Source organism: Eremomyces bilateralis, assembly GCF_010015585.1.
Source record: "Eremomyces bilateralis CBS 781.70 unplaced genomic scaffold P152scaffold_31, whole genome shotgun sequence".
NCBI lineage: Eukaryota > Fungi > Ascomycota > Dothideomycetes > Eremomycetales > Eremomycetaceae > Eremomyces > Eremomyces bilateralis.
In genome coordinates, this window is record NW_022985097.1 from 25,234 (window position 1) to 46,847 (window position 21,614).

The window sequence follows — 21,614 nt, forward strand, 5'->3', positions numbered from 1 at the left end:
GCTTCAAATAATGGCATACAATCAGCACAGCGGTTCCCAACAAGGACCGCAATATTACGGAAACCAGCGCCCTCCTCGAGGGCCACCACCAGCTCCCCAACGATACGACCAAGGCTACGACCAAGGCTACGACTATGGATATGATCAGGGCTATAATGGATATGATGGAAACGATGGGTACGGCTATGGCGATGGGTACGAGGACTACAACGGGGGCGGACACTCGGCCAGTGGATACAGTCAGGGACAATATGGAGGCCAACAAGGACGACCGCTGCCCGAGCAGCAACGCCCTCCCATGAACGGTGGTGGTAGGGGCAGACCCCCGCCGACCCAGCAGTATCCTCAAGGCCAGTATCGCAACGATGCTCCGAGAGGTGCCCCTCCGGTCCAGAACTTCAGCAAAGGACATGGTCCAAACCCGGGGAGACAACCACCACCACAGAACCCACCACCAAGTCAAGCGCGGGCTCCTTCTCGTCAAGGTGAGTAGCTTGCTTTAGAAACAAGGAGGCGACGTCTAACAGCGCAACTAGCTCGGGAACCTCTCGTCAGGCCTGTTTCGCCGGAAACGTTATCGATGGATAACCCGTTCCCAATTTTTCCGTCCAAGAAGAATCCACCGAAGCCGACGAAGCCGACGAAGCCAGCGCCGAGCGATCCTCCCACGCAGGGGATGGCCGCAATGAACATCAACGATGGCAGACCAAACAGGGAGCAATCTCGACGTGATGCGCCGCAATCACGGGGCGGCATAAACTCTGCAGGGCCACAGGGCCATCGCAACTTCTCAAAACCCGCTCAGCAGTTTGTTCCACCGGAGAGATCAGCTACCGCTGGACCTGGTATGGATGACTTTGGTCGATCTGTACAGCACATGCCTCCTCGCCCCTCGACGGCAACAGGCAGCCGTCCACCACCGCAGGCTCGAATTAATCCACAATATCCCCCGAGTGCAGGTGGACCAGGATTTTCGCAGCAGAATATCCAACCATCGTATAATAAGCATGAGAGCATGGGCGACATATACAGCGATTATTACAACGACTCTGGTCCAGTATCTGCTGCCCCAGAACCTCAGCAAAATGGTGCATATAAAGCATACCAACCTACTCGCGAAGAGGAAATCGAAGCAAATATGCCGAACTTTGACGCGCAACCGGTCGAGGAGAGCAATATTGTTCCACTCAATTTCGACCCTCAAATGGACGCAGCACGGAAGGGTTCTCCTGCGCCAGCGCGTCAGGATTCGCACAGGCAGGGAGGTTACCCACCAGTCAACGGCCAACCCGATCAGTACGGTGGCGGCTCGAACCAAATGTATCACCAAGCGCAAAAGGTTCGCTCCCAACCAAATCTCCGTGGTGGAGGGCCTGCAGGGTATTCCTATGACGATTACGGTCCTGTGCCAGACCTTCCACCCAATGGAGCGACTGGATATCCCCAACAACCAATGTCTGGAGCTGTAGGGTATGGGAACACTCATCCAATCAACACCTCAATCCCAAGGGGCCCCAATGGACCACGGAGTGCAACAGATCCTTATGGACAAGGAAGCCCGATGGGACAGCCGTTATCTCCCAACAACCGCTCCGCTGCCCCGCCATTCACACGCAATCAGACTGCCCAGTCTCAATGGTCTGATCCGGGGCCTGGTGGTGTTCGCAATGCTCTCCCTGGGGCCACTAATCCTGACGCCCTCCCAGCCCATCCAGGTCCTCCAAGGCCCGCTCACCCTGATGCTCTCCCAGCACACCCTGTCCCGGTTAGGCCAGGCTTAATGGAATCGAAACCGCCTCCAGTGCGACAATATCCCGGCGGAGCTGCCGTACCGGTTCCGGGACCAAGTTCTAACAACCGGGCGAGCGCCGAAGTCACATCTCGCCGGGATTCTGACCCTATCACTGCCGAGGAACTCGAGAGGCTCCGGCTCCATGTGCGCGCCAACCCAGGCGACAATGCGACGGCTCTTCAGCTTGCGAAGTCGCTTGTCGCCGCAGCCGACCATCTCGGGCGGGACAACCCTAGAATGGACCCCAAACAACTTCAAAGGATGCGTGAACGTTACAATTTCGATGCGCACAAGGTCGTCAAGAAGCTCGTCAGCCACAACTACCCTCCCGCTCAATTCTACCTAGGTGATTGCTACGGCACCGGCGCGCTTGGCCTCCCCGTGGACCCGCGGGAAGCGTTCCCACTTTACCAGTCTGCTGCGAAACTCGGTCACGCACCGTCTGCATACCGTACTGCAGTATGCTGTGAGCTCGGTTCGGACGACGGAGGTGGAACGCGCAAAGACCCTCTCAAAGCCGTGCAGTGGTACAAGCGGGCCGCGGCTCTCGGCGACGCGGCGGCGATGTACAAGATGGGGATGATCCTCCTCCGCGGACTCCTCGGCCAACAGCCGAATGACATGGAAGCGCTGAACTGGCTCAAACGCGCGGCCGAAAAAGCAGATCAAGACAATCCGCACGCCTTGCATGAACTGGGCCTCCTGTATGAGAAACAACGGCCGAACAGTCGGATTATCCCCGATCCGAAGTATGCAGCGCAGTTGTTTGAGGAAGCTGCGCGGTTGAACTATAAGCAAAGTCAACAGCGGCTCGGGCTCATGTACGAGTACGGACTGTTGGGGAAGCCGGTGGACCCGAGGAATAGCATTATCTGGTACTCACGCGCGGCCGCACAAGGAGAACACGAAAGCGAGCTGGCGTTGTCCGGTTGGTACCTCACGGGATTAGCCGGCATTCTGGAGCAGAGCGATACCGAGGCGTACTTATGGGCGCGCAAGGCGGCCCTCGCGAACCCTCCGGTGGTGAAAGCGCTGTTTGCGCTCGGGTACTATTCCGAAGTGGGGATCGGCTGTCCGAGGAGTTTGGAGGAGGCGAAGCGGTGGTATGGACGGGCAGCTGGTATGTCACACCATTTCTCAACTTCCAGCCACGGACATTGGCGCTAACGTTGTACAGCATTCAAGTTCCCCAAGGCAGCCGAGCGGCTTGATGAACTGAAGAAAAATGGCGCGAAGAGCCAGCGCGGACGGGAGAGGCTCAGTCGAAACAACCAAAAACACCGCGATGACTGCGTGGTCATGTGAGCTGTCTACTGCTTGGATTACACCCGCGGAACCACTAGATGTGCCCTTGGAGTCCTGGGGGTCGGCATTGGAGGTCTAGTTCTTTACAATGCTTTCACAACTGACGACAGGGTTGCATGATGACCATGGCCATCACCTTATGCCTAGTGATAATGTACATATACCTAAAATTGGCGACAGACCAGGATATACGGTATACTGGGGCTGTGACGCCTTTCGGACTTTGATACCCTATGAAAAGAGAGCAATGCAGATTGAGTTGTTGATTTAGTCCTTTGTGGTATGCTGTGATGCATCGAATTGTTTGCTCGATCAAGGGCCGAGCGGCCTTTGGTATGACTATTCGTTTGCAGAGACGAACTCGGTACTACATTCTGAGTCCTCAATCAGACCATATTTCAATCTAATCATCCCATCCATGAGAGTCAGTATCGCAATACCAGTCCATTGGAGATGCACGTTCTAACAGAAGTGTACGATGACCGTAGATAAAATGGAGGGCACCTTTCTTTGCTCGTAAGTGTCCCTACTACGCTGCTTGCTTAGGACACCTCCAAGACACTAGCCCACTGTGCGAAATTATAAACCCTCCGCTTCCTTCAAAAGAACTCATTCCGTACATCGTCCACTACACTCTCAGCTGACCCCTTTAGTTCGATGAGGTTGGCTTGTGCCAAATCCGTCAAGATTCGAGTGGCTTTTATTAGTTGGAAGCCCTCTCCCACCAATTGGCCGAGGGTAGATCGGACTAGCTGCGCAAGCGACTCCAAATCCGGGCAGCAGATACTTGCAAGTTTCCTATTGTAAACCAGCTTAGAAGGAGAGCTCATAGTCGAACTTCTGAGATAATGCGTCGGGGTGTGCGCTAGGGGGTTGGATTAGTGGCACTGGAGAAGACCCTAAACAAAAAGTCCTAGGGCGAGTGGTGGAACCTAGGCTTATGTGATGTCTTGACATGTTGGGGCGCGGTGTATGTTGCCTATCAGCAGGATTATGAGGCCCTCGATGCGTAGAAATATACTTCCTGGCTTCAGGGGGGGAAAAAATTATGAATCATAATTGTATTCCAGGTAATATTGGTTTGCAAACTAGGAAGACGGCTAGTTATAGATATAATAAACAATATAGTCACAGTCCGATCTTCCGGCACAATTAGGATGGCAAATATACTTCACTAATGGGATGTCACAACGAGAAATATTCCGTGAGGAGTGATACGTCATAGTCAGCTTCAGTGTTATCATTTCCATTCGCCTTCAATTTTGAGAGTACTGCTTTCAATATGGTTTGAATCTCGAATTTTGGGAGAAATACAGCTTCTTGAGTTGCTTTGGCACCATTGTATGCCAATCCATCCGTTTCGACCTCTTGGATTGCTTCCTATGCCTCTAAGTGCTTTTAGTCAGTATATTCCCGCGAGCCTAAATCCGTTCTAACGTCTATGATAGTGACTTGGGCTCTTTACCCTCTTTAAAGGAGGTCGAAGTAGCACCTACGGTAGTCGTCACTATTTATATCCGCCTCGGTCGTATCTTTATATCCGCCTCGGTCGTATCTTTCATCTCGTTGGTAGTATCGGTCTAGATCTGTGACTGTATCCTATAGAAGGTACTATATAAGAAGTCAGGAATCGAGATCGTAAGTCTACAGGTTCGCGTTTAAGTGACCTGCCCCGTCATCGTTTATGTTTGTGACCGGCCTCGCAGGAGTTTGGGGTCTGAGTAGAAAGCCGCGGACGATGAGCTTGAGCCCATAAAGACGCAACAATGACGGATGATTGTGCTGCTCTCATCGTACGTGGTTTTGCAGGTTTCCTCGACCAAAGATCGCTGCCCGAAAGGACGCTCTAAGATGCCATCTTTGATTATCAGCTAGGTCGGAGTTACTTGGCCAAGACGTGCTCCTCAATGAGTGACTTACTGTCATCTTCTGCTTCAATTATGCTCGCTCATCTTGTGGCCCCTCTTCACTCTTATATATTCTATGTTCAGTGTCCAATTCTAGGTTGATTCGTCTTCAGATCTCTGGTCCTATAGGGTAGAGGCATCCTAAGCCGCGCCCGAAACTGACAAATTAGTTGTACCTCCGTCCAGATGTTCCCAAGCAGTTGAGCCAGCAAAATTTAACACCATCGTTATGGTATCAAGCTCGAAGGGTGCATACTCTAATTTCCGTCTCTTAAATATATTCTGTCTCTCATGGGCTTAACAAGGACTTGGAACGCTTCTCGCCAAATCAGTAGGTGGTGTTCTAATTCTTTCTCTAATTTTCAACGAATTCTGACGGAGCAGTCACATGGAGCTCGAACTCCTCTAAGGATGGTAGTGGTGTGAGGAGGAGCCCGAATATTTTTGCCTTCTGACCCAATGTGTTCCGTAGGAGAGCATCAGATGCGTGACCATCTGGATGAGCTTGAGGGTGCTAGGACAGTGGACCGTGGTGTAAGACACGGTGAAGGCGGTGGAGCGTTTGTTTAAGACGTTGACATAAGGATGAGTATAGGTTTCAAAGCGGGTGGGAAGAAGTTGATTATGGATACTTTCTAGTACAGAGCTGGTGATACTGAGTATGTGCAGAGCTGTAACTTCCGATACTGTTTACGTCAGGAAACTGCTGAAGGCCCAAGATGCTGATAGCAAGGCAGTGGGCTGCAATCTGGTTAGAATCTGGCGTAGAGGGAACTACCGGTACCCCAGGTGGGACGAAAGGATCGCGGGACAGTTCGTCCCGGGAATTTTTTTGAAGGGACACCTACGTACGCAATATAATAGATAGAACAACTGAAGAAGGACCAATAGAATAACAGACGTTTAATTTGGTATAAGTTACTCAAATGATGTGCATAGGACTTCTATGAAAGGAATACGTTGACAGGTAGCACAGGCAATACTCAATTATTGATTATACTTCAGAACATGGAGAAAAGTAAAAGAGTAAAATCATTAAGAACAGCAGGTTTTATGGATGATCTAAGGAATAAATGCTAGTTATTGATATTTCATGTTTCCTATTTGATGTTGAGGTCAGACAATCCGTGAATCTGTGATGAGTTAATAGGGGCCAGACGCTGCACGTGACTAGGACTTGAACTTCATCCAAACAGCTGCATGACAATTTTTTGACAAGTTGAACTCATCAGCACCTCGTTTCCACCACCACGATCCTGCGTTGGACAATCGCGTCATCCATCCCACTCACTATGCTCTCATAAACCCATAAGCCATACCAGTCACCAACAATGGCTTCTTCCCTCCACGCCCTCCCCTTTCGCATCCGCCCGTCCATCCTCAAACCCGTCTCCGCCCCGACTCGCGCCTTCACAACCTCCTCCCCCCTCTCCATTGCGCGCAAATACATCCCTCGCCCAACCCCGAGCAAATACACCCGCCGACCGCCCCCCTACCTCCGCAAACCCGACGAAACCATTCCCCCATATCCCTACCCCAACGACATCTACAAGCCCGCCAACTCCGGCCTCTACGGCGGCCAGCGCGTCCGCTTTGGGAACAACCGCGGCAAGATCTTCAAGACCAAGACCAACCGGATCTGGAAACCGAACGCGCAATGGAAACGCATCTACTCTGTCGCCCTGGGACAGTTCATCCGCCTTCACATCACGACGAAGGTGATGCGCACCGTCGACAAAAGCGGTGGGCTGGATCGGTACCTGCTCGGCGAGACGCCGGCGCGGATCAGGGAGCTGGGGCCGTACGGTTGGTTGCTGAGGATGCGGGTCATGCGGACGGAGTGGGGGATGGACTTCCTGCGGACGGAGCGGAAGCGGTTGGGGGTACCGGAGGATGGGCTGCCGCTGATTGGGAATAGCTTGCGGTGGGTGGAGTTGCCGCCGAAGGACCCCGACGGAAAGCCGAGGCGGAGGGCACTGCCGGTGGGAGGCCCGGAGGAGACGGAGGGAGTGGACGCTGCGCTGGGCGAATTTGAGGATTTGGCCGAGGAATTGACCGAGGCAGAGCTCGCCCTTATCGAGGATGAGGTGTCTGAAGAGTTATATGCGGGGGAAGAATCCACTCGAGAATCTTCGCCGACTACTGGACGCAAAAGAGAGCAGTTTTTGTGCTATAACTGCGGAGGAGAGGGACATATGTCACGAAACTGTCCTGTGAAGGCTGGCGAAGAAGCGACGGAAAACGAGCTCCCATCGCAGGAGCTAGGTGATAGGGTTCACGGAGAGAAACAGTCAAGTCGGCCGATAGTGACGACACCAGAGACGGGCGGAGCGAGGCCGAGCCGAGTTGAACTGTGATACTAGAACATATACGCTGTACATTATCTGGACCACCTCCCGGTCCGCTGTAAAATCTATCATCATGCCATGTCCACAGGATCATACAATAATGTTACAATGAGAGACGCCGAACCCAACCCTCGGATCCCTAATTCTGCGGCTGTCGCTGGGCTTTCACGCTCTTCATGCTCATCCTAGGTCGCTTCCTCATTTTCTCCGCGGCCGTCTTCGGCTTCGGTCCGCCGATGAGATATCCATTCATGCACTGTCGGCTGCCAATGTGCTTGCCGTACGGCGTGAATACCTCAACCATAGGATACTCTTCTTCGGCCCCCTCCCTCGGATACCAATTCTGACTTGTCTCGCCATTATCCTCAGTGGACGCATCTTGCTTCTCATCACCTTCGGCTGCCCCCTCCGCAGGTAGCTGCCTAAGTCGCTTTCCCTTCCGTATCTGCGCGGTGATCTCGATCCATCCGCACCCCTCGATGAGGATGTCCGCCCCCATGACCCGGAACGGCAACCGGTCTGGTTTCAAGGCCACATCATCCTTTCTTGTCAGCGGACCGGCCTGCTGATTGGTGACGTCCCACCGCAGTGGAAACCGTCCAGCACTCTTGATATGCGCCTTCGCGTCGTCCGTCGTGATGACTTCAAGGCCTGTCTCCTTGTTGCGGGTGCCAGTCTGGAACTCCCCCGCTTTCCAATTGCTAGTGACGTGCGGTTTGAGTTCCACTGGCACGAAGGAGGCGGCGAGGAAGATCACGTCCTCAGTCACGGGCTTGATGCGGACGAGGCCGCCGCCGAGCAGCAGAGATTGATTGGGCTTGATGGTGAGCCGCTGGGCAACAACGCGAGACGTCATGCAGAGTTTGGATTGATGCTCGGGCTGCACGTACGGCTCGAGGGAGTGGCGTTCCAAGCCGGGGAGATCGATCAGCTCGCCTTTTCCGTTCCCGAACGGGACGCGAATAGGGGATGCGGTGGTCCCCGGAAGTGAAGATATCGTTGGCATGACCGGATAAGGAACCTCTGGTTGTGGCGGAGGAAGGAGAGCTAGATCATCTTGACCTGACGCACCTCGCCCTGGATCGTCGAGTGGAGAATATGCGTCCGGTCGTTCGCCCCCCGATGCGGCCCTCACCTGCTGCCGCATTTTCTGGATATTGACATCGTCTCCTTTCCCCTTCGGGTAGACGGCCTCGAACAGATTGCTCTTTCCGACGTTCACCTTCCCGACCATCCAGTTCCCCCCGCCCCGCTCGAAGATCAGATCCTTCACCTGGCGCGTCCACCAGCCGCGCTTGGAGCTCACGCAGTGGATGTTTCCCAGCCGCAGATCCTGGCCCCTATGGCCCAGCGCATCGCGCAAGACCGATTGCAGGTAATACATCATATGATCCACCTGCTCCTTCTTCGGCGCGAGCAGGTCGCTTCGCGTGATGATGAAGCTGAGCTGGGTCACTCGACCTTGGTGCCAGTTGATGTGCTTCGACCGACGATTTTGCGTCCGCGGTCGCGCGAGGTTGAGGGTGCGGTAGATGTTGGGAATGACGGACATGGGGAAGTCCGCAGCGTCGATGACGTGGTAGATGTGGTTGTATTTGTAGGGGGATTCGTCCATAGTCGCTTCGAGGGAGTTGAGGGTCGGGTGGACGACGGAGACGCCGGTGGAATGGTGGAGGATGTTGTGGCATCGGTCGCATATTGGTGCCGATGGAGATGTTGAGAGGGTTGCGCCGGCTTTATAGCATTAGTTCGATATCTTTATATAAGGTGGATGGTCAGTCCTACCTTTGGAGAGGTCCCGGATCCCCAACTCCTGGAGGGTATCCAACTTTGCCTCCTGTAACGCATTTGCGAAAATGGCATCTTCTGTGGTCTGTGACGGTTGCGCTTGATGTCTCAAGTACGCTTTTACAGCTCCTCGTGTAGTGCTGAAATATCCAGCGTCATCGGGGTCTACAGTTTGCGTTGGCGCACCGCAACCCGGACAGCTGTATGGTAATTGTCCTTTGATTACCTGCTCCAAGGCATTGTCTTCACTGTCCTGCTGTTCATCTCGAGCCACCTCCGCTTCCACATAGGAGACATTGGGATAAGTAGAGAACGATCCCCCTATGTGGCGCGACGACTTTGCCAACCTCCATATAGGACGCACATTGACAGGTCGCGACAGGAGACGGGGAGTTACAACAGCAGCGGAAGTCTGTGACAGCGACAACGCCCTCCGTAAGCAAACTCGCATATCTGATGGATGGCGTGGACCTGGAGCATCTCCCAAGGCAGATGTTGACTCAAGAATCCCCAACTTCAATTTCGTTTATTCGGAATGCGCCGAAATCTGGAGGACCCTTGGATCGGGGCTGGGCCATCCCACGATTAACGATTCCCTCCACGCCTGGCCACGGCTCGGATTGCCCGATTGGAATGAATTCTCTGCCAATCCCCCCTTAAATGCCGATGGCTTTACTTGGAGCGGATTAGCGCAGACCCCAGACCATCCATCCATCCACTTCCACGGTTGCTGGGACGAAAAAGACCAGGGATCGCGACAATGGACATCTGGTCATATTAATATTGGTTATTCTGGTGTGATTCATCTGCGTGATTTATGAAAGCTTCCCGCGGATTCCCTCCTAACAAATTTCCCCCATTCACCACCATCACCACGTGTTCTAATAATATTACTTCCAATCCCATCATCATCCGTTCATCACCTCATCCTTTTGTGTTGACACTTTATAGACTTTAGACATTGAACTCCTTACCTTCAACTATTAATTGTTACAGACTTGCGATCTTTTGCTGCCCGTCCCTTAGCTACCCCTTCATTCCCTCCAAACCACTATGCTTTCCGCACGAGCTGCCGCCAGGCAAGTGGCCACTCGACAGTTCCGACCCGTCTACGCTGTCCGCGCTGCTTCAGCATGGTCGAAAGTCCCACAAGGTCCACCAGTATGTCTTCGCGATGCTGTGTCATGAGGAGAGCCCAATTGAGCTAACATTGATTAGGATGTGCGTAGAATCGAATTGGAACGGAACCTGAAGCGCGTTGTAACTGACACTTGATTTGTTGGTGCGACTCAGGCCATTCTAGGTACGAACACTCCACAAGACGATTTCCGAAAAGAGCATTAGTACTGACACTTGCACAGGTATCTCCGAAGCCTTCAAGGCAGACTCCCACCCGGAGAAGATCCTCCTCGGTACGTTCTGATCCATTGCTATATCGATGGAGTATCGTGGCCCCTAACCCAACTTCAGGTGCCGGCGCCTACCGCGATGACCAAGGCAAACCCTACGTCCTCCCCTCCGTTAAAGCCGCCGAACTCCAATTCGTCAACAGCGGCCTCGACAAGGAGTATGCCGCCATCACCGGCGTCGCCGACTTCGTCAAAGCGGCCACGAAGCTCGCCTACGGCGCCGACTCTGCACCCCTGAAGTCCGGGAGCATCTCCGCCACGCAGTCCATCTCCGGAACAGGCGCGCTGCGGATCGGCGGGGCCTTCCTCGAGCGATTCTATCCCGGCACGAAGAAGATCTACATCCCGACGCCGTCGTGGGCGAACCACGGGGCCATTTTCGAAGACAGTGGCCTGGAGGTGGGGAAGTATCGGTACTATAACAAGGACACCATCGGGCTGGACTTCCAGGGCATGGTCGAGGATATCAAGACGATCCCCAAGGGAAGCATTGTGTTGTTGCATGCGTGTGCGCATAACCCAACCGGCATCGACCCGACGAAGGAACAGTGGAAGGAAATTAGCAAGGCGGTGAAGGAGGGAGAGCACCAGGTGTTCTTCGACATGGCCTACCAAGGGTTCGCGTCCGGCGACACCGACGCAGACGCGTTCGCTCTTCGCCAATTCATTAAGGACGGGCACAAGCCGATTTTGGCGCAGTCATTTGCCAAGAACATGGTAAGACATTGCCCTAACGGCGAACCGAAAAATCGAGTCCGCTAACGTACCTCCAGGGTCTCTACGGCGAACGCGCCGGCGCCTTTTCCGTCGTCTGCGAGTCCGCCGAAGAAAAGGCCAACGTCGACTCGCAGATCAAGATCCTCGTGCGGCCGATGTACTCCAACCCGCCGATCCACGGGGCGCGCATCGCGGCCGAGGTGCTTACGAACCCGGCGCTCAACAAGCAGTGGCTGGGCGAGGTGAAGGGCATGGCGGACCGGATCATCAAGATGCGGGCGTTGCTGCAGGACAATCTGGAGAAGTTGGGGAGCAAGCGCGATTGGAGCCATATCACGAGCCAGATCGGCATGTTTGCGTATACGGGGTTGACGCCTGAGCAGGTGGCGACGTTGGCGAAGGAGGTGAGTAGTTCAGACGCTGGGGACGGTTGATATATATGCTAATCGCTTGCAGCATTCCGTTTACTGCACCAAGGACGGGAGAATATCGGTTGCGGGTATCACCAGCGGCAACGTGAAGCGGCTCGCTGAGAGCATCTACAAGGTCACCGGATAGATGGACCCTCATCCGATCCGCTTCCCGTACTTTCCCTTTCACCCATTGTTTAATAGCCACCCTTTCCGTTGAGGTCCCAGTGCGGACAAAAATCGTTTAGTGCATCGCGTTCATCGGTCTGGCGCGCGTTCATCGGTCTGGCGCGCGTTCATCGGTCTGGCGAGCGTTGGTATGGTATCCGAGGTGGCTAGATGAGCGTCTCATAGATTCGAATACAAGCTTCCAATACACTCGAAAGGCATGCTCGCTACCTATACGTATCATATGTGTCATGTGTCAAGCCTGCGTTCCCATGGATTCTCACAAAGGTGTCGAAGCTAAGTCAGTATTATCATATCGAAGCGTAACAGATACGGGGTTCCTTGCGCCAGTGAGTACGCACTGCCGTCGGCGTGATGCTGACACCACTCTTCTGGTACCAAAACCACAATAGGCCTATGCTCATTCTTGCCGTACATTTACATTTCGCCCCATATTTCCTGAGCCTTGATAACGGCCGAAGCGAAGAATGCTCGCAGCCGGTCTGCGCTCTCTTCGTCCAGCAGCGTAAAACAATGCAGGGGCCGTTCCGATCAATCCGGTAATTACGCACGTACTTAACCAGTGAGCATCGGCGTCATGTGCGATGTGTGATCAAGCTCTTTCGACTGCAAGCCCGACAGTCGTCTGCAGCTAGTCCCCCATCCAGGGTTCGTCGAGCGGTCCTCGGAGGTGTGCCCTTGGAATTTAGCGACCGGCGAATGAATCAGACTCATTGCAGGTTGCGCGATGGCCAAGCACGCTGATCTCGAAGCTACTGGAAGCCCAGGCGCGATGGATCTGGCGGACGATAATGATGATATCTATGGTTCTGTTTTTCAAGCGAAGATCTACACAGTGGAATCTTTCCCATGACTTATCCCTAGATCAACGTGAATGGGCTGGACATCGTATGAATTCCTGCAAGCCAGAAACGAAACCCTCCAAACCGAAAAGCGATGCGTCTCAAAGCACGAAGTCTCAACTCGGAGCTCATGTTGGGTGTACAACAGTGGATTGACGTCAGCGCCACCATTCACTATGCACAACGATGTCATTATCGTCCCACCTTCCAACGCTCATCCAGCTAACCATAACGCCTTCGTCGTCCACGATGCCAACCGCTCCCTCTCCGCGGGACGAAACAGGTTGTCCAAACCGCTGGGACAACGCATCTCCCAGGGTCTAGACTGTTCGAATTAGGTTCTCGCGACCCACAGCGGCGTAGCTAGTTACGGATCGAGTAACGACGCTGATGGTGTGGGCTCCAGGGCAGGATGCTCCCATGTTGGCAGCCACTCACCACGCCGAACGACGCGCGCCGAGTCCTGGAGATGCGTGCTACACATGGCACTTGTGCCGCGGGGGGTGCACCGGGGATTAGGGAAGCCTGCAAAGCAGGCCCTAGATGGGATTGCAACCGCCGTGCTATCCGCCACGGCACAGGTAATGATATGTACCTACCGAATGGTAGGTAGATAGGCAGCAGATGCCGCACGAGTAGGAGAGCATTAGAGCGGATGCGGCGATGCGGAATGAAGAATTGGAGGTCCATCCATTTCTAGTTACTCCGTATGCGCTAGACCCTCGCCCGTACCAGGGTAAATAGACATACTGCAGCCTGTTGTGTTGGAAATTCGTCAGAACTTGGGCGATGGGATTTGGCTCTTGGTCCACCTCATCCGTGGATTTGGGTCAACTCCATGGGTGAAGCGTCCTTCAAAGCCTTGGGGACGCAGTGGAGGTTATACGTTCAGTCTAACGCAACTTAAGGATAAATCATACAGTAGGGAATTCGGAGGGAAGGATGACGGGTATATACTTACCAACCGGAACTTAAGGTACCTAATATGTCAATCGAAATCCGACTTTCAGTAAGGGAGTTTGAGTGGTTGTTCATATGCGTTTTGCAGTACGGTAGCCCTACCGTTGCTCGACGTCGATCCGAATCCTGCTGACGAACGTCCTGTTCCGGTCATTATTTTTCTTTCCTTCCCGATTGGTATCTGACGGAGTATTCGATCTCATTTGTAAGAAGACCACCAACCCCGCCTTCAGTTCTTACATGTATTCATCTATTCCGTATCTCGATTCCGTATCTTAAGTTCTTGACCCGATTTCTACATTTCTATCTCCGATCCAACCCTAAACAGGCAGGCTATCCACAGTGCACCTAAGACCTGAGTTACTACAGTGGAGAAAGAACAGTCGGTCCGTTTTCGTCATCTCGGCAATTACTGCGCTGGGACACCACGGATCGGTCCCGTACCTCCCGTACCTCCTCTAGGCTACACCAAGTCCCTTTTGTCAGCCACAGTGCATCATCGGCTATCCATATCTACTATCTACAACTGTAGGAGCATCACCGTCGTACGCATTTGGCACCAATTGACTCTTGCATATCCCAGGATACGGGTTACCGAATCTCATCGTGAAGTCTTCGAGCGAGTCTTCAGCAACGTTGCATCTTGACAATCCATCAATATTTCTACCTTACTCAATCGTGACGCGACGGCCCCACCAAAGCACCCCGCCTTCTGTACTGCGGTGTTTCACTGTGTACAACTCAACCGTCCTCGAGAAAGATTATCAATCTGAATCTTTTCGTCGCTCGTCAGTCGTCACGCTATTTGCTGTCGACGGACTCGTATATCTTGCTCAATACAGGTATTTGCAGGCCACACTGCAGTAGTTCGGGTGTGGTGTAATATCACTCCGGCCGCGGTACTGCCTTGGACAAATCCTCCAAGCACCCGCCTGAGACTGCACATCACCACACGTGCTTCTCCTACGTTATCCGTTCCTATTGTGTATCCTGGGTTCATCATTACCCAGATACCGGACTCCGAGGGGAAAGGAAGCGATCGAATCACGAGCGAGTGGACGAAGAACCGTGCTCGTACCACGACGACGTTGTAGGAGAAGTTCTCGGCGCGGATACGTTCCAAGCACACAACGCGCTCCCACGAGGCCAGGAAGAACTGCGCGGTACCTTTATCAGGAACCCTGCCTGGAGCTATCGGCCGATCTGACGGAACGAAATCAATAATCAGACAAAATAAGCTCGAAGCTGTCAGTGGGACATTTCACCTCCGAATCGAAGCACGTCGTAGAAATAACCGAAACGCTGCACATCCAACGCAAGGGATTCAGCGCCGATCGATACATCCCAATATGGCACCCACCAGAATGGAATCAGCAGAGGATAGGGTACGTCACGCATATTTTCATACCCTGTCGCTTTACCCCGTACTTCACACCACCAACCGATCTGAGATTCGGCGTCGTGGTCTCAGATCCTCAACTCCTGTTCCGGGAATCGTCAGACCCCAAACGGATCTATATCCGTTCACGTCGCACCCGGGTTTGAGCAGAAATCCCCGAGAATGCCCAAGTCCAAGGTGCTATCTCGCCATTACCTGCACGTTTGATATCGCATTGGGAGTGGGGCGACTGGGCTAACGAACATGTTTCGTCGCGAACAGTCCGAACCTGGGTCGGTTGCAAGTCTTCCAACCGATGTCATCGACATCAGCACATTCGAGCAGATCCTCGGGATGGATGATAGTGACGAAGACCGAGATTTCAGCAAAGGACTCGTGTACTCCTTTTTCAGCCAAGCGGAGTCGACGTTTCAGGAGATGGATGAAAACTTGTAAGCGATATCCTTATCCCTCCCCAATCGCACCACTTGGATCAATTCCTTTGCTATATCGTCCAGCACATATCCGTCATATCAAATCGAGGTCGACCCCTAACCCAATTCTTCCCAGCGAGAATAAAGACATCCTCAAGCTGTCCTCCCTCGGCCACTTCCTGAAAGGCTCCTCGGCCGCCCTCGGGCTCACGAAGCTGAAGGACTCATGCGAGAAGATCCAGAATCTGGGCACCCGGAGAGATGAGACCGGCATGCGCGAGGAGCCGGACATGGACGTCAGCTTAAAGAAGCTGCTGCAGACCATCCGAGACGCGAAGAACCAATTCGGGGAGGCCGAGAGAGCGTTGAAGCGGTTCTTTGGCGATGTGTCGAGTCAGGAGAAGTAAGGGAACGACGGTGTTGTGCGGTGGTGAAGGGTCCCCTGTATGAGGACCACTGCATGTGCTGGATAGGTTGAGGGTTGGTCGGATGGGGTGTCTAAATTCTCGGCACGGAGAAGACCGTATCCTACTGCGTACAGTAGGCGGGGAGCCACCAGGGCTACAGATTGAACTGTCAGACTCAGAGTGTATGATTCCCAGGTCACTGGGAGCCGGGACAATCGGCGATCGGTTGTACTAGGTGTCATTCTATGATGTTTTCGAAGAATCCTACCATGAATTCTTATGATTCAAAATCTCTCCTTGATCTAGTTTGATCGGATGTCATGACACTTAGTAGAAGGCAGTTTTAGTGGATTATCCGTAGAGTGCTTGCCAATAATCAAGCCTTCCTCACCAATGATAGTGTAAAATAGATCCGCACATGATATAAGGCTAAATCCAGGCCCAAAGCCTTCCATCAACGCCATGCAAATCTAAGATTTTGATGTCGCTCGAACATACTGGACCCACCTACGCCTTCACCGCCTCCTGGAAAGCATCAGCCAAAATCGCCATTCCCTCCTTAATCTCCTCATCCGAAATCACCAGCGGCGGCACGAACCGCAGCGTGTTCGTCCCGGCGGTGATGACCAACAACCCCCTCTCTCTCGCCGCCTTCACGATCGGCGTCGGGTCACGATCCAACTGCAGGCCCAAGATCAACCCCTTCCCCCGAATCTCCTTCACCACCTCCGGAAACGCCGCCTTCAACCCCTCAAACTGCTCTCGAAACACCTCCCCCTTCCTCACCACCTCCCGCTGCAACCCCGCATCCGCCAGCCGCGTCACGCAATAATGTGCCACTCTGCACGCCAACGGATTCCCTCCAAACGTTGTCCCATGGTCCCCGATGACGATCTTCCCCGCCACGAAATCATTCACGATGGTCGCGCCCACGGGGAACCCGTTCCCCAGCGCCTTCGCTGTCGTGACAATATCTGGGTGCGCCTCGATCGGTAGGTCGGCGTGCGCCCACAGGTTCCCCGTGCGACCCAGCCCACTCTGGATCTCGTCGTAGATCAGCACGGCGCCGACGGCGGTGCATTTCGCGCGGAGAGCGCGGAGGAAGGCCGGGTCGGCGATCCAGACACCGCCTTCGCCCTGGATGGGCTCGATGATGACGCCGGCGGTGGACGGGGTGATGAGGTCGAGGGCTGCGGGGTCGTTGTAAGTAGCGTAGTGGAAGCCGGGGAGCATGGGGGCGAAGGGCCGTTGGTATTTCGGGTTAGGTGTCGCGGAGAGGGAGCCCATGGTGCGGCCATGGAAGGAGTTGGTGAAGGAAAGGATCTCGTGCTTGTGCTTCGTGCCGTCAGGGTCGAGCGACTTGCCGACCTTTCGGGCGAATTTGAGGGCCGCTTCGTTGGCTTCGCTGCCGCTGTTGCAGATGAAGGCTTTGGAGGCCGTGTGCATTCCACCCGCCTCGAGCGTTTTCTCAACCAAGGTCTTTGAGACGAGCCCCGTCCAGGGGTTATGGTAGAGGTTCGAGGTATGCATCAGCATCTGCGATTGCTCGGAGATGATCTTCGCGAGGCCAGGGTCGCAGTGTCCGAGGCCGTTCACGGCGATCCCGGCAGTGAAGTCTAGGTATCGACGATTCTCGATGTCCCAGAGGTAGCAGCCTTCCGCCTTGTGGAACATGGGCGGTGGGCGCGCATAGGTGGGCACCATGTATGGGAGTTGTTCATTGACCACGCGGGCGGTTTGGGAGTCGGGCGCAGGGTCGGAGTTGGGGAGGGAGGCTTCTCGCTGGAAATGGTTAGTATTGGCCTTGGAGAAGAGTCGGGGCATTAAAGCGACTCTTACCTGGATTGCTTCCTTCTCCTGCTGAGAGAGGCTGGACTGTGAGACTCCAGCGGCGCTGGCGTAGTTCCTATGGACATGGTGACTCAACTGCGAGGAGTGCGCCCGCATAGAGGAGCGAATGCTCCTGGATACCACTCGAGATGCCATAAACGCTGGATACGCTAAATTTTCAGAAGTGAGAGTATAGGAGCGGTGTTCTGCACGATCAGGGAACGATGAAGAGTCAATGGGTACGGAGGAGGTTAGAAAGGTCCCTCGTCGCAAGAACATGCAGAAAATTGGGAGGAAGCGATGAGTCGATGTCGGAGATCCTCTTATCGATAACGTTAAGCTATTGCTGCCTTAGATCCTTAGGCATCAAAGAAGCTCCGGACCTGAACGCGAACCTACGCGTCTTCAGATGGAACATCTTCCCCACAGCGAAAGATGAGATATCTGTCGAAGCGTCATTGACCCAAGGGAAGATGTCCTATTTGTTCCGTTGGCGACAAACGTCATTGATGTCCCATTCCTTTCTCATTTAGTCTCCCCTTCGTAACTCGATTTTTAATGTCTAAATTCCTCCGCGCCTGTTCCGCAACCCATCGCCGTTTCTTTCTCTGCTCTCCTTTCTCGACTCGGTCTCCGTCTAGGTCCTACTACACCTACGGCCCAATCAACTATATGCCGTCGAAACGAAAGAGCTCTACACTAGCATCAGTATCGGCTACAGAGTCTGTCAATGGACTGCCGCCGGCGTTGATTGATACCGATGGATCAAGATCGCTAGAAACGGCATCAACCCCTGAGGAGCAGCTGACGAAGAAAGCACCTCGAAGATCTCGAAGATCAAGTGCTCGGAAAACTCCGGACCTAGTGGTAGATGGAGACCCCCACATCGAAGATGGGCCTGAGGCAAGGGCTGCGTCTCCGGACAACGTCACCGTGCCTGTCCCCAGTAGCACTGGTAAAAGAGCTGCGAAGACGAAGGCTGCGAGGGTTATGAACGCGATCGCGGATACAAAGGATGCCGAAGGCCAGGCCGCCAAAAAGAAGCGAGTGACAAAGGCAGCCAAGACGAAGGGCGTCGAAGCAGAGCTCGACCCCGAATCCGACGCAGAAATGGTTCCCGATGAAGAGGAATTAGTCGAGGCTCTGCACCGTCTACCACCTGTAAACAGTCCTACTCTTCCTCTTCCTTGGAAGGGCCGTCTTGGATATGCATGTCTTAATACGTATTTACGAAATTCCAACCCCCCGATATTTTGTTCGAGGACGTGCCGAATCGCCTCCATCCTCGAACACCGTCATCCACTCGCGGACCCAACGCAACCCGAGCACCCGACAAAGAATCGTCCGGATAAAAATCAGCCGGCGGATGTCGAGCGAGGAATGGCATGGGTACACGCGCTTGGCTTAGCAAATGCGCGAGATCTCATCAAGCTGCTGCGCTGGAATGATCGATATGGGATTAAGTTCCTGCGCCTGAGCAGCGAGATGTTTCCGTTTGCGAGCCATGGGGAATACGGATATAAACTGTCTTCATTTGCCGGGCCGACCCTACGAGAGGTTGGCAAGCTCGTGGCTACACTTGGGCACAGAGTAACAACACACCCGGGCCAATTTACACAGTTCGGCTCTCCGCGAGAGTCCGTCATTGCTGGAAGCATAAGGGATCTGGCATATCACGACGAATTACTAACACTACTAGAGCTCCCTGATCAACTGGATCGAGACGCCGTCATGATTCTCCACATGGGTGGCGTATTTGGAGACAAAGGCGAGACTCTCGATCGATTTCGAGCAAACTACGCCAATCTTTCCCCATCGATCAAGCGGCGACTGGTTTTAGAAAATGATGACGTGTCATGGAGCGTGCACGATCTTCTTCCAATTTGCGAAGAGTTGAATATCCCCCTGGTCCTGGACTGGCACCACCACAACATCATTCACGACCCCTCCATCCGTGAAGGGACCGCCGACATCCTCCCCATCCTCCCACGGATCGCCGAGACATGGCGAAGAAAAGGCATCACCCAGAAGATGCATTACAGCGAGCCCTGTCCCGACGCCATCACCGGGCGCCAGCGCCGCAAGCACTCCCCCCGTGTCTCCACCCTCCCCCCCTGCGGCAACGACATGGACCTCATGATCGAAGCTAAAGACAAAGAGCAAGCCGTCTTCGAGCTGATGCTCAACTTCAAGCTCCCCGGCTTTGAAAAAGTTCACCCCATCGCCCCGTACACACGCGACGACTGGAACAAGCTCGTGAAAGGCCGCAAGGGCAACTCGGACCAGATTCTCGGTCCCGGGGGACGCGACGCGCTTCCCGACGATATGATCGGGATGGGCGGGGCGGAGGGCCGGGTTTACTGGCCGCTGGGCATGGAGGAATGGCTTCGGCCGCGGAAGAGAGAGGTCAAGCAAAAGGCAAGCGGGAAAGTTGAGGATGGCGGAGATATAGCTTTAGGTGGCGCTCCGTCGAAGAAGACGACCTTGAAGGCTAGAACGAGGGCGAAAGCGGCTGCGAAGCCAACATCGGTGAAGGGGAAGCGTGCGATGAGGAAGAAGAAGAATCCGGTTGAGACGAGTTCGGATGAAGAGCTGAGTAGTCCGCTGGAGCTGGATGATTCATCGGAGTTGAGTGATAATCCGGCGATGGAGAGCAATTCATAGGATGTCGTAGCCTCAGCGGAACTGTCATATGTGGAACGCCTTTGCCTCCCAGGTCAGTGTCCTAAGTGTTACGCCTTTACCTACCGGCAATTTCATGATGGTTATGACTACTGCGGTCCGTATGTCCTACGATTGAGACCCCAAATTTTAAGGAGCACGGAAGCGAAATTCTCGAATCGACTAGAATACCGTAGCACTTGAGCAACGAGAGGACTCACTTTAGACGACCTTTCGGAACAGACCGAGGACCACAGCATCATGAACACAACAATACTTCAAAGAGGATTAAAGGTTACTTGATTATCAGAGTACTTGCTCGGTCCCGTATTTATGACTCGGAGACGATGGTTGACGTTTATCTCTCCCACTATTTGCCTTCAAAAGAAGCCTTAGCGATAAGTCTTTGGACCTGAGTGATATTCCATCACGGCTCAAGAACACCTTCCACCCTCAACGTCGGAACACATTCTTCAGAAGTCGTCGGACCCCATGGGAAACGACAAACGCTCTACCGCTCATCACCATCAGGCCTACCCTGTGGACATCTATCGGTTAGTTCAACGAGTCGAGGACTCCGTGCATCGAAAATAAGATGTATTGTATTGTATTGTGGTCTCCATTATCTCCTGCAGTGGACTGCCCCTTCACTGGAAATTTGTTTACTGTGAACTGGCCATTCCTGATTTCAAGCGATGCTCGTCATACGATCTACAACACGCTATCTTGCGCGATTACACCCTCTTCTTGCAATCATCAGATTTTTCAATCACCTCATACTCGAACAGTCTCGTGCTTACATCCTCTAAACATTTTTGAGAAGGTCGCCATCACTGAGGTTGATCATGCTGAGTGAGGCAAGGACTGGCCTTGTTCAATTTGGGTGTCTTCTCAAGGCTAATAGCAACCCAGCTGATATTTCAGGCGTTACCTTGCTGATCGCATCCGGTGAACTGAGAAATTGTCCGATGGTTCTTGGAAAAGGTGTTTAATAGCTAATAATGTCTTGGAAAAGGGAAGGTGGACGACCTGCTGGAAAGCATGTCATCTTCAATCTGGTGGACGATACGTGCCGTTTGTCGATGCTGAAGCCACTCTCGTGCATGATATAGTACTGTTACTATCTATAACGCAGGATGATAAGACATCGACATCGTTCAGGGATTAAACACCAAACTTTCCGGGTCTTCATCGACATCAAAAGCGATATCTGATACCCTCGAAGGCAGCAAGGAAG

General features: G+C 53.5%; 7 protein-coding genes across 7 annotated transcripts; 5 read left to right on the forward strand and 2 right to left on the reverse strand.

Annotated features, from left to right (window-relative positions):
• Nucleotides 1-10: 10 nt before the first annotated feature.
• Nucleotides 11-3,097, forward strand: P152DRAFT_476994 (uncharacterized protein; the record flags this gene model as incomplete). Its single annotated transcript, XM_033681556.1, has 3 exons — nucleotides 11-485; nucleotides 537-2,912; nucleotides 2,970-3,097. The coding sequence occupies 3 exons, from the start codon at nucleotides 11-13 to the stop codon at nucleotides 3,095-3,097; spliced, it is 2,979 nt and encodes a 992-aa protein (XP_033530371.1).
• Nucleotides 3,098-6,383: 3,286 nt separating this feature from the next.
• Nucleotides 6,384-6,893, forward strand: P152DRAFT_383814 (uncharacterized protein; the record flags this gene model as incomplete). The annotated part of the gene is made up of 1 exon (XM_033675790.1): nucleotides 6,384-6,893. A coding segment is annotated over one exon (510 nt), but the record flags the coding sequence as incomplete, so codon positions are not given.
• A 598-nt stretch (nucleotides 6,894-7,491) lies between these two features.
• Nucleotides 7,492-9,591, reverse strand: P152DRAFT_404643 (uncharacterized protein; the record flags this gene model as incomplete). The annotated part of the gene is made up of 2 exons (XM_033676772.1): nucleotides 7,492-9,086; nucleotides 9,138-9,591. The coding sequence occupies 2 exons, from the start codon at nucleotides 9,589-9,591 to the stop codon at nucleotides 7,492-7,494; spliced, it is 2,049 nt and encodes a 682-aa protein (XP_033530373.1).
• A 542-nt stretch (nucleotides 9,592-10,133) lies between these two features.
• On the forward strand, nucleotides 10,134-12,176 carry P152DRAFT_424137 (mitochondrial TPA: aspartate transaminase). Its single transcript, XM_033677218.1, has 5 exons — nucleotides 10,134-10,301; nucleotides 10,477-10,552; nucleotides 10,611-11,266; nucleotides 11,323-11,670; nucleotides 11,723-12,176. Exons 1-5 carry the CDS (start codon nucleotides 10,194-10,196, stop codon nucleotides 11,822-11,824), a joined length of 1,290 nt encoding a protein of 429 aa, XP_033530374.1. The 5' UTR covers nucleotides 10,134-10,193; the 3' UTR covers nucleotides 11,825-12,176.
• A 3,133-nt stretch (nucleotides 12,177-15,309) lies between these two features.
• Nucleotides 15,310-15,886, forward strand: P152DRAFT_404769 (phosphotransmitter protein Ypd1; the record flags this gene model as incomplete). The annotated part of the gene is made up of 2 exons (XM_033676777.1): nucleotides 15,310-15,497; nucleotides 15,616-15,886. The coding sequence occupies 2 exons, from the start codon at nucleotides 15,310-15,312 to the stop codon at nucleotides 15,884-15,886; spliced, it is 459 nt and encodes a 152-aa protein (XP_033530375.1).
• Nucleotides 15,887-16,411: 525 nt separating this feature from the next.
• Nucleotides 16,412-17,986, reverse strand: P152DRAFT_424143 (acetylornithine and succinylornithine aminotransferase; the record flags this gene model as incomplete). The annotated part of the gene is made up of 2 exons (XM_033677219.1): nucleotides 17,726-17,986; nucleotides 16,412-17,668 (listed from the first exon to the last, which is right to left on the reverse strand). Coding segments are annotated over exons 1-2 (1,404 nt in total), but the record flags the coding sequence as incomplete, so codon positions are not given.
• An 816-nt stretch (nucleotides 17,987-18,802) lies between these two features.
• P152DRAFT_370312 (UV-endonuclease UvdE) lies at nucleotides 18,803-20,116 on the forward strand (the record flags this gene model as incomplete). Its single annotated transcript, XM_033675498.1, has 1 exon — nucleotides 18,803-20,116. A coding segment is annotated over one exon (1,314 nt), but the record flags the coding sequence as incomplete, so codon positions are not given.
• Between the last annotated feature and the right edge of the window lie 1,498 nt (nucleotides 20,117-21,614).

Excerpts from the sequence above, each read along its gene's own strand:
- P152DRAFT_424137 (XM_033677218.1), top strand. The coding sequence starts at position 10,194 with ATGCTTTCCGCACGAGCTGCCGCCAGGCAAGTGGCCACTCGACAGTTC. Across the intron at positions 10,302-10,476 it reads AAGTCCCACAAGGTCCACCA|AGCATTAGTACTGACACTTG; the intron begins GTATGTCTTCGC and ends ATTTCCGAAAAG. Across the intron at positions 11,267-11,322 it reads AGTCATTTGCCAAGAACATG|GGTCTCTACGGCGAACGCGC; the intron begins GTAAGACATTGC and ends ACGTACCTCCAG.